Source organism: Artemia franciscana, chromosome 15 (assembly GCF_032884065.1).
Source record: "Artemia franciscana chromosome 15, ASM3288406v1, whole genome shotgun sequence".
NCBI classification, from domain to species: domain Eukaryota; kingdom Metazoa; phylum Arthropoda; class Branchiopoda; order Anostraca; family Artemiidae; genus Artemia; species Artemia franciscana.
The window spans coordinates 22,217,756-22,233,797 of NC_088877.1; the positions used below are offsets into that span (position 1 = coordinate 22,217,756).

General features: G+C 34.0%; 1 protein-coding gene across 3 annotated transcripts in view; it reads left to right on the forward strand.

The window, feature by feature from the left end:
* The window catches only part of LOC136036192 (dachshund homolog 1-like), a 120,527-nt gene that overhangs the window by 58,127 nt on the left and 46,358 nt on the right, over positions 1 to 16,042 (forward strand). For 2 of the 3 annotated variants that reach the window (XM_065718267.1, XM_065718268.1), the window contains exons 5-8: positions 1,901 to 1,983; positions 4,199 to 4,360; positions 4,944 to 5,204; positions 9,628 to 9,711. In XM_065718267.1, the coding sequence (XP_065574339.1) occupies positions 1,901 to 1,983; positions 4,199 to 4,360; positions 4,944 to 5,204; positions 9,628 to 9,711 (590 nt within the window). The remainder of the gene's footprint in view (positions 1 to 1,900; positions 1,984 to 4,198; positions 4,361 to 4,943; positions 5,205 to 9,627; positions 9,712 to 16,042) is intronic. The other variant, XM_065718269.1, reaches the window with a different exon arrangement.

Here is a 16,042-nt window from a genome sequence, read left to right on the forward strand (position 1 = left end):
TATTACAAACTTTTTTGTAGCTACTGGAATTGAAGTATAAACTTAATCCTTGATCAGTACGAATTTGATCAACATGAATATTACTGCCAACTTTATTTGCAAATTTACTTACTTTACGTATCATTTTGGTGGCATTCTCAGGAGAAAAGTATAAGAAACTTGAGCTAAACATGCTATCTTGTTGTTGTCCAGCTTTCGAGATGAAATTGTAACTCCTGCTGAAAAGATTAGGTGATGTGAATGAAGTGTCCTACTTATTGAGATATCTATGAAGAACTTGATTTCTTCATAGCTTATGCAGAAAGAAAAACAGCAAAAAAATTTGCTATAAATAGCAAATTCACTAACAAATGCTGCTTATGTTATAAATTCAAACCGACCCAGGATATATTATTCGTTTCTTCAGATATCAAGGTCTTTTTTCAGAGAAGGGCAATTAATTGATATTAATCTGCTTTGACAGCCAAATTTCTAGTCTAATTTACGCTTTAAAATTCCAATTTTTTCACGTTTCATTTTAGCATTTACTAGAAGTGCTTAATCAAGTTTTCTTTTTTGTCTGTATAGTTTTTAGTCCCAAAGGACTTGGGGCAATTTAATTGAGCCAGGCAATGTTTTTGATGAACTTATTAGCGGGGAAATATCAAAGTTTCCAGCAAATATAATACTCCATGGTTCGCAAAGACATCGTACACTATCTGATGACATCCAATTCTCCCGACGGGATTGACTAGCTAAATTAGTACATTTTAAAATATATGGAGTCCAATGGATACTTTGGAAAGACTCGATATTGTATTGAATTTCCATTGCTCTTGGAGACAAGAGCTAGCATAATTAAGAAACTCTTGCTAGGTTTTAATTACTGAAATAAAAATTGTTGATCCATTCAAACTTGAAAGTTGCTTGAAAGAATAAATATAACGAAAGTACATTACTTTGACCAGAAGCTTCAATTGCAGCCGTAATGACTATTGATTCAAAAAAATGACCCGGTTGTAATAATTGACTATGTCTAGGTATAAAAAAAAAAAAAAAAAAAAAAAAAAATCAAATCCCCGCGACGAAAAAAAAAAAAAAATCAAATCCCCGAGACCAAAAAAAAAACAAAAAATAAACAGTATACTTATTTAGAATTCAGCAGCTTTACTGTTTTACTTTAATGTCCACGAGATATTGGTACTTATTCGTTTCAAAATGTTCGTTACTACCACGGAATTTGTAACAAGGTTAATCCAAATAACGTCAACGCAAAAGACTACTTAATACTACTCCCTCAGCCATCTCTATGCAATTTCCAAAAAGCTTAAAGAAAATATTCAGGTGTTTTTTGAATATTTTCCAAAGAGTTTTAAGAAAATATTCAATGTTTCAACATCCAAAATACTAAAGTAAAATACCCCATGGATTTGGTAGCAAGAGTAATTTTTTAGCCTCCACAGAGAGAGGATAATTTTTGTACACTTTTATTCACTTAATTGACAACAATATTGTTTGGGTCTATTGAATTCTTTTTTTTTGTAAGCTTATGCTATTACTTTTTTCTTGTAATATTTTATTTGGAAGATACTATGTTTGCATTTGCATCCAAACTGTAAGAAAACAGACCTTTCAACTATTGCTCTAACGAATTTAACATATATACCCAAAATGAGTAGCTGACGTTCCTTTCGATAGAAGCTAGGTAACCTTAAACCACCTTTCTACCGATTAAGACGAAAAAGCCCCTTTGAATAGAAACTCAACTAACTTAGGCTTTCAAGCTCAATCACTTTTATTTCCTTTCATCTCTCAAAAGTATGTAATGGCTGGCTCTCCTATTAATATTCTTGAATATCTCATGCATACAAATTGTATTTTTTAATCTTACATAGATAGACATTAACATTTTAAAATCCAGGTTGAAGGAAGAGAAGATAGACTGTAGTGCTCCTCAACAAGCTACTTCTCACTCAAGCAAAGGCGAAAGAAATGCAGGTGAAGGTAAGTTAAAACATCAATATTTTTTGCACTTGTTAGACATAAGTAAATCTGGTAAACTTATTACTTATCAAGCGCTTGTTGAGTCAGGAGCAACCTTTATTTGGAAGAGAATCGAAGAAGATTCAGCTAGAGCATGCAAGTACGGATGTTACTTCTGGGCTTCCTCTTCAATACAATTTGGACTCAGACATGGAGAATTTTCAGACCCATAATCCCTAAATCTCAAGATTGTTATAATATTTCCTTCCAAATAATCAGTGGTGTCAATTCACGAAAGTTAGGGGGGATTTATTTTTAAATCCAGAAGGGGGGAGGGCCATTTTTTTAGTGGAAATGCCAAAAAAGGCATTATTCAGTGAAGATACGAAAAAAAGGTGTTTTTTGGAAACTAGGGGGAACAAAATCTAGAGAGACAATGTCTTCTGCTCCCCCATAATTTGCCTAGATGAGATAGTCATTTAGTAATTAGACAACTGTGTATCTGTTTGAAAGAATCAACATACTTTTAACAATAGCGTTATAACTTGGCTGAAAACGGGTCCAGTTATATCTATCCTAACCCCCCCCCCCCTTGTGTAAGTGAAAGATTGTGTAAGTGAAAAAATAGGCATCGCGTGGTTTAATCATGATATTTAAAAATGAAAATGATAGAAGATTAACATTCATATTTGAAGCAAGTAATTAATATTTTGATATAATCAGGTGATCAACCCCCAATAATGTTCTATCCTAGTGTTCGGCTGCAATTCATAAATTGTATTTGGAAATTATTTTCTTCGAGCAAATTTTGCTTTAAATACCAACTAGAAACAATGAACGTACATTCCCAAGGCTATGATCTGCGCAAGATAGCTTTCAGATAAACATTGCTTCATAGAAAAACTAAAGTTTGATTAGCGAATTGATCACAGAGGTAAAATGCGAAAGCAACAGTGTTTACATATTTAGCAGCCTCAAAACATGGCACAGGCGGTGCCAAAACTCTTTTTCATTTTATCTTGTGATAGAAAAGGAATTTCACCAATTTCCTTTATCCGGCCAAATATAAGTCAGAGAAGGACACTTTATTAAGTGTCCCATAGAAAACTCGAAAAATATAGTTCGAATCCTATAAAGCAACACATACATTGTAGTATCTCACGTTTACCCAATGTCAACATAACTCTTAGCACTAGCCTGGCCTATTAGTATCGTTGAAAAGTACTCTCTAAAAGGAGTAATAACATTTGGCTACCCGCCAGGAATCTCAGCATCTTCACAGTGATCTCGTTGGTATATGGATTCGTTTTGGCATGTATTTCAGACCACTAACTGTGTTGACGAAGTTCAATGAATAGCGAAATAGCAACATATTACTTTGTAAATGAGATAAAAGTATTTCATTGCCTTTTTCGGCACCTTTCGTTGATTGGACGATGAAAATTTGATTCAACCTGACCCCTGGCTGAGTTAATTCTATTCCGCTTTAAACAAAGGAGTATTATCTACTTGCTTTCTTTGTTTCTCACTGCACGAGTTTTTTCTCTTTCTTATATTTAAATCCAGTGTTTTCAGACAAAGATGTGACTAGCCCCGCCTCGAAGTACTTCAGCTAAGTCACTGTATGAATATTACTTAGAAAATATAATCATGGTTAAATTAAAAATAGTGCTTTGACTAGCCGACAAGTAGGTCATTCGGTTTCTCCTTTTGTTCAAAAACTTTTCGTTGTTTGTTTTTGTAACTACTTTGTTAATTTCCATTACGTTTATTGAAAAATAATAAATAATTTTTGTCATTTGTAGTTTAGCTTCCTTCAACTTAATCACCTAAGTTACTTCCAACTATCAACCAGTTAATCAATCAACCACCAAACAATCAATTAATCCACTTCTCGGCCACAATACTACTAGAATTATTTCTCTATAACTAAAAAATAAGAAAAAATAAATGACTAACTCTAAAAAGCACTTGAAAAAACACCAATAACTCCTCTCCGTAAAATATTACTCTGTATCTATAGACAAAGTTGTGGCCAGATTCCACTTGGGAGAAATGTTAAACATTACGGGGGTTAGGTTCTAGCTATAGGACATTCTTTTTGTAATGGAGCCAGTGGTACTTTTTATCCCAAAAGTCTGTATTTATGAGCAGTTTCAGGGTTTCAAAGGGAAGGAGGGGGATTAATTTGGTGTATTATCTATTTTTGCTTCTAAATCACTTTTTACTTTCTTAGCATCTTCAAGGGAAAATAGCCCTGCCCTGAATTTATCAAAAACATGCGAAGAGTCAAGTATAGGGGGTGAGGATAGCAACAGTATTGAAGAAAGGTCACCAGTCCATGAAATTGAAGAATCAGAAACAAGTGATCAGGAGGGTGACCACGATACAAAGACAGGTAAATTTTATTTCTTTTTTTCTAGTAAATAGGTTTGTATAGGTTTATCCTGTGAATGTTTTTTGCTAGTTAAATTTAAACAGAGAAGGTAAAAAAATAATTATAGTAGAATGAACACTAAATTGCAAAAATGTACAGGTACACAGAGATAACTGTATTTGTGTGTTAAGGGGAACAAAAGAGTTTTCTCTATTTTCGTCTCTACGTGTAGGATACCATCCTTAGTTATAAAGCGTGTCTCAAATTTTAAGCTTTTCCCCTTGGAACTTTAGTAACACCTTATTTTTATAAGAAAATCCATTTGTCTAATATTGCTAATGAGGCCATGGTGGCGCATCTTAAGTGGTGACAGTATAAAACTTCACTAAAGTGCGTATCGCCGAAGTTCGAGCTCTTTAAGGACAGTTTTGGAGACTTAAGGAGTTTGTTTGCGTTTGTGGGAAAATAGTTAACAATAATAGTTAGCTTTATCTTTTTATCAGCCGAGGACGAGAATATTAACTATTTGAAGATTTTAGAAAAAATTTAAAATTCGGTTGCTTATTAGGAAGTATACAAAGCTTAGTTTAAATTCCTTCTGCAGTCGATGCCGTAGCACAAGATCATGTCTTAACCCCTGTTAGTGAGAAATCCCATGTTGGCGTAGCTGGCAACTCAAATCCACAGCAGGCAATGGCTGCAGCTGCTGCATATAATTATTCCACACTGTTAAGTGCTGCCGCCGCTGCAGATCCTAGTCTGGTTCTTGCGTCTACAGAAACCCTTCTGTGCAACATTCAAGGGCTGTTGAAATTGGCTGCTGACAATGCTCGAGATAATGATCACAAATCAACTTATGAAAAAGGTAAGAAACATTATATGCGTTTTAAATTATTTATAATTTATTTTAAACTTATTGTTTATGATTGTTTACTTTTTTATTTCTGAAATCCTGATCTTCCAAGAGTTTGTCCTCTTCCAGCAGTATTATATTAATAATATCTTTTAGCGTCTTAATAAAAAGAGAGTTAGCAGCTAAATCAGGAGTTTTCCAATTAAAGAATAATGATTGCTAATCCAGTTGCGGCATATTGACTTCAAATGAAAACCAAACATTTTTCTGTATTTTGAAGACAATTATGTAGTATATCTCATCTATGGTCGATTGATTAAGACAAATTTATGTCACCTACAAAACTATGTCACCTGACAAGAAAGGGAAGATTAACAAACTCCTAGCCTTTTTTAGCTTTTGAAAATGAAGTTGTCAGGAATATTTTTGATAAAGATATAATTTTTCTGTGATTCAATCTACCGATTTTTTATTATTTTTTTTTGTATACAGCCGAAGTATATATCGTAGGCATTTTGCAGCTTAAATAAAAAAAAAAAAAAAAATACTGTTCCCTAGCTATAGAATATTTTATTGCTATTCCAAACTCTTTTTTCCTTTCACATTCTGTAAAAGGTGCTCGTATTTTAACTTTAAAATGGCAGAACTCCTTGATGATTGTAGCTTTTAAAAAAGCGAAAAATATCTGAAAGATCATAGAACAAAAACCTTTCTTTCCCAAATAGTATCACTCAACATTCATAATCCACTTTTAAACGAGTCATATTGCATAAAAGCAAGAGGAATCAAATAAGATTCAACTTTGTAATGGATTTACTCAACTGAACAAAGAAAACAGAAGATATTATTAAACACACAAAGGGAAGAAGTCAAATTCAATTTGCGGATAGATACAGGAGTAGATCATTTGTAACCTGTTTCCAACAAGTGAAATTTGTCTAAAATATTAAACCTGGATTATTTATGCCGGGAATTCTATAGATGCTTCGAAATAATATAAGTACAAAAAAAGTAAAAAAATATGAATATATAAATTGGCTTATTCCGTTGGAACCGAGATTCTGGTGATAAGATCTATCAGAGTTTGTCCGCTCTTTTCAATGGTCTTTGTGGGGACTCGCTACGACCTGAGCAACATATCGTTGCTGAGCAACATATCGTTGCTGAGCAACATATCGTTGCTGAGCAACAAACAATTCAATCAAGAAACAAAATAGCTATCAACATACTCGAGGGTTTATAAGTCTTGTCCTCTTGCGATAACGCTCTTCTGTGTTTTCACTTTTTTTTATCCTTAATACTACTTAACTGAAGCCCCCTGTAATTGAAGTAAAAACAAGGACAAGAAAAACGAGCATACCGTTCTACCAATTTAGCCTATTCCCTTATTTGCTTGAGCCCTGCAATTGAAGTAAAAACAAGGACATGAAAAATGAACTTACCGTTCTACCAATTTAGCCTATTCACTTGAGATAAACTTGAGCAAAACTATTCAAAGATTTTTTTTGGTATATTTTTCATGTTCTTTAAGAGAAAACAACTCTTTTTTTGCTCCATCTTACCTGGTCATCTAAAGATATAGACATAGCTTTGCCAGATTCTTTATTATATCGGAAATAGCAAGGGGTCAAAATCATTAATCGTATTTTTTCCCGGAAAGGGTTTTGCGAGCAGTGGGACAGTTGTGATTTCAGGTTGTGAATACATATAGTAGCTTTGCTCGGTAATACTCAGGCTGCTCTAATCGCTATCAGATTATCGTCAAAAAATAAAGCCTCAGCTCTGCTAAGAAAAGAGGAGAGACACAGAGTACCAGGAAAATTTAGTAAAGAGTTATCTAGCTTCCTCAGTACTAAATCCTTTTGGCATGCAACTGTATTTGTTAAATTTAAAATACCAGTCGTTTAAAAAGACATATTCTTTTGAAATTGCGCATGGACGTGCTTAAAATGAAGTTTAGATTCCAGCGAACTCATTCATATGTTAGATACAAGGCCCTGAAATAAACTTATATATAAGCTCCAAGATTTTGAGCAAAGATTAAACCTTCAAATTTCCTGAGAGGATTTTGAAGATTTTTTTGTTTAGTCAAGCCTCATAATGGTTTTGTGCGTGGGGAAACCAAGCGGACTAGTATAAACAGGAAAGTAGGCTCACAATTCCATTTTTGAAGGGAATGCAGCTCTTTCCTCGGGGGTTTGAATTAGTGCGCCTCCGTTCCGTAACCTCGGTTCCGTTTCGTTCCGAATGTTAACATATTTCTAACCTCACTTGAAGATCCTCATAGACGCTACCTTTGAATAAGTTGCTGTATTTTGATTTTGATTGCCTTCTGCTTGTTCTTTAACTTAAAATTAAATTATTTATTACCTTTTCTTCCTGTGAATGAAAAATTCTGACACAGTTATTAGACTGTAAATACTGTTGCAAGTTTTGATGATCTCCATAGCCATCATCTTGGTATGTGCTGTGTTTTCGATTGGTTGCTTCTTGTCCATCTGTTTCATTTCCAAGCCCCCTTTAAATTCCAAATAATAACAATTGTGATCCGACGATCAGTTTTCTTATCCGAAGCTGTAAATTCTCGGCCATTTTCTCTAGTAATCTTGCATTGTTTTTGTTCCATTTAGCTTTTCTGATAAAATACGTTCATAGCCTGGTTTCTGTTTACGAACCTCTTTCCAACTTCTATTGAATTATTTAACCCGTGACAAGGCTTCTATGCAAATGAACCTTGAACAATTTTAGAAGCTTTTCTGAATCCTTTTTGAGTGTTTTTACATGGTTTTTTTCCTCCATCATTTCAAAAAAGGGGAGACGTCTCAGTATTGCCATATCGGATTAGTAGCGGAAACTTGGGTTTCCTTAATGAGTTTTGTAAGATTAAAAGCTAAAAGCATTATTGAGTAGGGAATAGAAAATGTAGAAAGAAAAACAAACAATCCAAGGCCTTGGGCAGTTATGATATTGAAAGCCAGGGATTTTTCAAAAGACTTCTCACGGGTGATTTAAAAGCTTTTGTTATTTGACATTAATAGGGTGAACCAATGGCTTAGAAAGTCAGGTAGATTAAACTTTCGACTATTTGAAGGGGTATCTACAATTCAAGAGCAAAAAGCGAGCATGACAGAGAATATTAGACAATCATTCTATTTTGTATTTTGGAAATTACGATTAATCTAAAACTCATATATTTTGTGATTTTACGTTTTTGTTTTCATTTGTAAAACTATTTAGGACAAACCATGGCTGTATAAAGTCTGTTTCGCCATTTAAAAAGTAAATAAAATTTACACTAAAATTTACATGTATAAAGCAATTGTTAAAGAAAATGCTAATGGAAGAACTGTATATATTGCTACTGTTTCATGATATTCAATGGCATAACTCTAACATTTTTTTATGATTGCAAGATTACGTAATTAAATCACATTTAGTTGTGCCAGACCCTGCCCAAGAAGGCTGTGCAACCCCACATTGGCATACTACGCCTAATATGAATAAATACTTTAGGCCTAAGTAATGACGCAAGAGAATCTCTGTCAAGAGAATACTGGGTAAAGACCTGGAAAAAGTAGTTATTCTACAAGCAGAGAGACTAAAATTTTCAACCATTTAAATTTGCAGTCAAAAAGTATCCTAAATAGTTTGTTAAGATATTAATTATACCGTAAATCTAGTGGTTTAATTATAATCGGAAATTGTACACTGCCTATTGCAAGGGTAATCAAAATTATACACATGAGCCTCTTTGTTCCCACTCGGACAATACTCAAATACACAAAAAAAAATAAAACTTCAAAAAAGAAAAAAGAAAAGATCGTTTAGTAAAAATCGGTTGCGACGCGGCTCATCATGCGCAATCTCTTCAATGATACATTTTAATAACGTTGGTTAGTTAAAATCTAACGTTTTGATACTTTGATATATTTTTCTGTGATGTGTTATTATCTGGCTTCCGTAATTAAGTATTTATTGAGGCCAGAAAAGTAAAAAACAAAAAACATAGATAAATATGGCTTATGGCACTAATTCGGTCAGAATTGTCAGTTAAGCTCATTTTCAAGGAATCTGATTCTTTTTTTCAAAAATAGAGTTATTTTATACAGCTTGGGAACCAGGGAAAATTTGAATATCCTTCAGGTTATTTCAGGAGGGTATTCAGTTCAAGCGTAGGCTAATTGTTGGTTTCATTTTATTCGGTTTATTTGATTTTATTTGAAATTTATTGCTATTTGATTGATCAAGAAGCAGACGTCGTCAGGAAACGCTGAAAAATAATTCCATTCTTTTTAATTCCGGTTATCAGAAAATATTCTCTTTCTTTCTAAGAAATTCGAAAGCACTGAAGCGCACAAAATTTAATAGTCAGACATTATGAACAAAATTTATTTCTGATAGTTTTGCCGCAGTGGGACACTTCTTTCTTTTCTAGCCAAACTCAAAATGGAATTGGTGCGTGAAAGAGAAGCCAGAGAAAAGATGGAAAAACAATTGGAAGAAGAAAAGAAGATCAAAGGTAAACTTTTATTTCTTTTTCTTAGCTGAGAAGGTTTAATGATTTCGAAATGGTTTCTAAAATGGTTCTTTTAAGATAAATAATATAGAAAATAAATTTGATGATCTCAACAGTTTCCTTTAGGACCGTTTTTTTCGTTTCAAAATTAGACTGTAGCAAAAATCATCTTGGAATATTAAAATATGTTTAAATATTTGTTTCCTTTAAAAATAGATATACAAATATAGTAAAATATTTACACGATATACATATTTAAAGGTTAAGATATTAATGCTTAAGCCATGTGTCGGTGTAAAGGCGTTGGTTTGATTCAACACAGTTATACCTTGGGATTTTAATTTTTTTACATTTTGGAAAAAAACCAAACCTTTAAAAAGTAACGTCAAATCAATACGCAATAATTACTTCATCAAAACTAAAATCGTAAGAGATCCTTTGTGGATGTTTAAAGCCCATCATCTGAGAAAAAAGGAAAATTGCTATTTTTCATGGGTAGAAGTAATGTCTATTTTTCCCTGCCAATGCTAGCAAGCTACTGGAAGACCCTCGAAAGACGCTTAATGACTTATTTGAAAGTTAATGTTCATGTCTACTTGCATCTTATGCAATTGTCTTGATAAAGCCCAATTAGAGTGCCATATGACACCAAAAATAGCATTTTTAGTGCCATTTTTAGATTGGAGAAACCTAGTAAGTATAATAAATGCAAAAATTGAGATCACTATTATTGAGAATCCTTAGGTGGAGCTCTGCAGTCTCCCATCGCGCGTGCAGCAGTAGCATCAATTTAGTAAAGAGCAAGTCACCGACCATACTAACTGAAATCTGTAAAACACGACGTCTAATTCACTCTCACTTGGTAATGGTAAATCCTTATATGTAAACAAAACTCTTAATTCCAAAACCGAAATTTGAGAATTTCAAAAAAGAGCCTGAAACCCCTTAAACATGACGTGACTTCAAATTGAAATAAAAAGTATACCATTAAAGTCATCTTCGTCATAAACCTGTTGACTAAAATTTCGCTACCCCCTATCTTGAATAACGAAGAAAATCATATTTTTTCATTGATAACACTCATGTGTCCCTTTTTTTCACAGGCTAAGGGCTCACTTCTTTCGTTTGTGCCTTCTAATATCTTCAAGGACATGCTAGTTTAGTAGGCTATACTACATATCTTTCGAAGCTTGAAGTTTTTTTTTTTGTCGCCAGATTAATAGTTCTTGCCACCTAACATTTTTTTCGGCTTACAATTTGTTTTCCCGGTCTAAAAGCAAAAAAGATTTATTAATCCAGACTTTTGAGATAAAGACAAGTTCAGCGTTCATCATGCTGTTCTTGTAGCTATTTTCTCTCAAGAATATCACCCAAGATTATATTTAAATAGTAATATCCAAGTTTATTGCTTAAGTTGGGCTATTTCAACTGGTTTGTATTTTCTCTTTCAACTGTATTTCTAACCTCATTTGTTGCTAGACATCTAGCCAATTTTTTTGAGGGGTGGAAGTGCACGGTTTCATATTTAAGAGAAAGGCTGGTCGTTTTATTTACTTTTGTTGGCTAAAAATAAAGAATTTATCAGTTTATTGCTAAAATAAACCCTACTACTTTCGCCAATTGGTATAAGAGATTCCTTTTCTAATTCAGGACTAAAAGGACAAAATTCTTATTTAGTTACATTTATAAAAATTCTATTTATGAGATTTTGTGAGAATTTTCAAGTGTAACTGCATTACAACCCCCCCCCCCTCTCTGTTAATGCTTTGATATAACCCCACGTTGTATCAAACTGATTTTGAATAGTTGTTAGAGAATTTTTTTGGAGAATTTTAGGCCCAATATTCGGAGAGTGACAATGCAGCTAAGCAGGATGACCAGTTTTTAACGAACAAATATTGATAAGAAATTCTTGACGGCTAGTATTTTCCAGTCAGCAAATTTATCTAGTGCCTTTTTAGAAATGTTTTCAGGTACGGGGTGGCCTAGCTGGCCATGGTGATTTTTTTTCTGCCTTGTGCTTTCTTATGTCCCACCCAATAGATAATAAAAATAATAATATTTTATTGAAGCCCACATCAAAAAAATAATTAGCAGAGCAGATGAAAAAAAGAAAAGAAAATACTGTCCTCATTGTGTGAGTTTTCCTGCTAATCAAACTTGTATTCTTTAGTCAAAAAGCGTCATTTTTCCTTTTCTGGAATGTTCGACTCAATTTCAAATTCATTTAACTCGTTCTGAAGTAAAGCTTAGTCGGATCTAATTATATGAAACTAAAATTTGAGACAGTCCATTCATTCCACCCTCAAAGTTACCGCTGGTATATTTTACTAATAGCCTACTCAGATGACAACAAGAAATTTACTCTCTTTCAAGGAAAAGTTAACTTGGCCTAATATAATCAAGAGACGAGTCTCTTCTCTCTTTTAATTGCTCCAAGGCTTGAAATTAACTTATAAATGTAAGAGAACTGGTTTCTAGTCAATTCTCCAGTCATTTGTTAATCTGAAATCTCGCTCTCCAAAATAAAATAAAGGTTTTACCGAAGGACTTGAATTTTTGGCCCTTATACGGTTGTCATCATGATGCCACACTTTTTGCTTTTTTGTTTTTGCTTTTTCTTTTCAGTTTAATTTCTTAGAAACTTTTATATCCTAATTTGATTGAAGTTATATTTCCAAAATCATTCTGCATAAATTTTTGTGTTTCTAGCCTTGAAGCACCAATGACATTAAAAATAAATATGATTCTTTAAATTGTTTATGTGGAAAACACAACCATGTACGCCTTGCCGGGAGCTGAATTCTTAATGAGAAAGACCTTAATTTGCAGTTTGAAAATAAAGAATATTTGTGAAAAATCAACAGAAAATGTGGGAAAAAAATATATTATCATAGGGCTGTAGAGACCATATATTTCCTGATTGCTGCAGCAACAGCCAAACACTACCATAAATCTAAGCTATGCATTATTAAATAAAAAAAAACAAGTTTTTTTTTAACGGAAAGTAAGGAGCGACATTAAAACTTAAAACGAACAGAAATTACTTCGTATATGAAAGGAGCTGCTTCCTTATCAACGCCCCGCTCTTTACGCTAAAGTTTGACTCTTTCTCTTAACTCTACTTTTTAAAACAGTAAAAAACTTTAGCGTAAAGAGCGGGGCGTTGATAAGGAAGTAGCCCCTTTCATATACGAAGTAATTTCTGTTCGTTTTAATTTTTAATGTCGCTCCTTACTTTCCGTTAAAAAAAACTTGTTTTTTTTTTAATTTAATTTCTGAACGTTTTTGAATCAATGCCTGTTTTAATTTTGGCTCTCCGCAAATGAATAATTAAAACGAAATTTGTATATTTATTTTCTTGGCTAATTGGCTTTCTCGTGGTTTTGATCGAATGATTATGAGAAAAAAGGAGCGGGGGAGGAGGCCTAGTCGCCCTCCGATTTTTTGGTTACATAAAAAGGCAACTAGAACTTTTAGTTTTTTTTACCAATGTTTTTATAAGTAAAAAATATACGTAACTTACAAATTAGCTTACGTAACGAACTTCTGTATTCTCATGTTTTTATTACGTATATGAAGGGATTCACCCCCTCGTCAGTACCTCGCTCTTTACACTAAAGCTTAAACTTTGTCCCAATTTCTTAAGAATAACCCCTGAATCACAAAAGCCGTAGAATAAATTGTTGAAATTACTAAAAATGCTTTATCGTGAAGAGCGAGGTATTAGGAGGAGGTGAGCCCATCATATGCGTAATAATTTCTGTTCGTTTTAAGTTATAATACTTCTCCTTACTTTCAGTTGAAAAATAAATTCCTTTTTATTTTTTAATTGTTCTTTTAAATAATGCTAGAAAATCCTGTGCTCCCTTCATGAAACTTTTCTTCCCCCATGACAAATTCTTCCAAGGAAAGTTCCCCCAAAATATCCCCACCTTCTCAAACCTCCCCCCCCCCGACCTAAAAATCCCCCAGAAAACGTCCGTACACTTCCAAATAACCATTACTATATGTAAACACTGCTCAAAGTTTGTAACTTGTGGCCGCTCCCACAGGGACTGTGGGGGAGTGAGTCGTCCCCAAAGACATAGTTATAATGTTTTTTGACTACGCTGAATAAAATGGCTATCTCAGGATTTTGATCCGGTGACTTTGGGAAAATAATTAGCGTGGGAGGGAGCTTAGGTGCCCTCCAATTTTTTTGGTCACTTAAAAATGGCACTAGAACTTTTCATTTCCGTTAGAATGAGCCCTCTTGCAACATTCTAGGACCACTGGGTCGATACGATCACCCCTGGGAAAAAAAACAACAAAAAAAACACGCATCCGTGAACAAACGAATCCGTGAACACGCATTTGCATTTTTTGCCACGTTCTGGCAAAAAATGCGAAATTCCACATTTTTATAGATAGGAGCTTGAAACTTCTACAATAGGGTTCTCTGATACGCTGAATCTGATGGTGTGATTTTCGTTAATATTGTATGACTCTTAGGGGTGTTTCCCCCTATATTCTAAAATGAGGCAACTCAGGCTCGTAACTTTTGATGGGTATAACTGATGTTGATGAAACTTATATATTTAAAATCAACATTAAAATGCGATTCTTTTGATGTAACTATTGGTATCAAAATTCCATTTTTTAGAGTTTCGGTTACTATTGAGCCGTGTCGCTCCTTACTACAGTTCGTCATTTTCCTTGGCCAACTCTTGCCTTAACTAAAAAAGCATTGATTGACCTCTATACTCAAAATTAACTCTAAGTTCTCTTTGTTAAATTTCCTGTTTTATACTATTATCCTAATAGAATCACCCTCCTTAAGAAGATAGATACAAAAATTATTTTCTAATCTTTTTCTGTATAAGTTTCCATTGTTTTTTTATTTTATTTTTTTTTTTTTTACTCACTTCAGTTGAAATGCGAATGCAGCTGCTATGAATGTAATCATCTTATTAATTGGCTGTTCATCCACAAGAAATTCATTAGGTTTTGACAGGGTGTTTTTTCATTTCTTCTCCGTATTCATTCCAATTTCCCAATGGGTCCCAAGTTACTCAGTTTGAATAAGCAGTAACCAAATATTAATAAAGAAGCTCAGGTGTTTTGTAGACTTTTCCCATTAACAGATGGGAGAATACGAGACCGCTCACACAACAGAAAACTAATGGATGTTGCGAATAATTCAGTTAATGGAGGGATACATAAGGTTTTGAAATTTGATCTGACTGATAACAAATGAGCATTCTTGCCTTGTTCACAAATGAAAAAAGTGTCCATTGTTTCATCACGGTTACAGAGGAAATGATGGTTCCGATCCCACTTGTCATTCCTCCTTCTTTTTCTTTTTTTTACCTCATACTTCCTGTTTTAATAATTTATTTGTTGATAATTAAAGCTCTGTGTAGAAGAAGAGAGAGAGAAAAAAATTTAGGAAGTTCGGCCTCAGGGACTGAGGAAACACGGAGGTCTATTGCCGCAGTTGAACCATAAAGCATCACGATTTCACGGACGGAGGAGTATAAAGAGTAAAAACAGGTCATTGCTGGGGTATATGGTTGCTAATGCTAAAGGAAACTCAATACTTACCTCATTTCAGATAAAAAGAGCTGTGACGAAAAGATTATTTATTTTGAAAGTGGCATGTAAGCGTGTTTTTGGAGGAGGAGCGAGGGGGTAAAATGTATGTTTTGAGGGCATATCGCTTTGGAAGTGCGTAAATTAAAAAAGAGTGGCAAAATCAGGTGGGTGATACCAAAAGTACTAGAATTTGGGGGGGGGAGGCTCTTAAAAACCTTAATATTTCTTAAGTGCACAGATACCTGAAATTTTCATCGTGTATATTCCTGTTTTGATCTACGCGTGGAATTTTTTGGAGGTGGATCGAGGGGTAGCAGATATGTTTTGGGTCATATCGCTTTGGAAGCGCGTAAATTAAAAAAAAAGTGGCAAAATCGGGTGGGTGATACCAAAAGTACGAGAATTGGGGGGGGGTGTGTGTTAAAAACCTTAATATTTCTTAAGTGCATAGACTCCTAAAATTTTCCATATGTATTTGCCTGTTTTGAACTTTGGGGACACGCACATATGCAGATGTGTTGGCATATGGAAAAGTGAATAGAATTCACAACAGTCCTCCAAACCGGCTAATTGTATAAACAATGGCAGGAGGAGATTTTGAAATTTTGGGGAGATCCTGATCGGTAGTCTGTACCTGTCCCTTTACTCCACTGTCTCCTGCTAACTCTCGGCTTCCTTGACACCCCTGGCTAGCGAATAAAAGTAACCAAGCTCCATCCCCACCAAGTGACTGAAGATAGGTCATGAGCTGTAATTC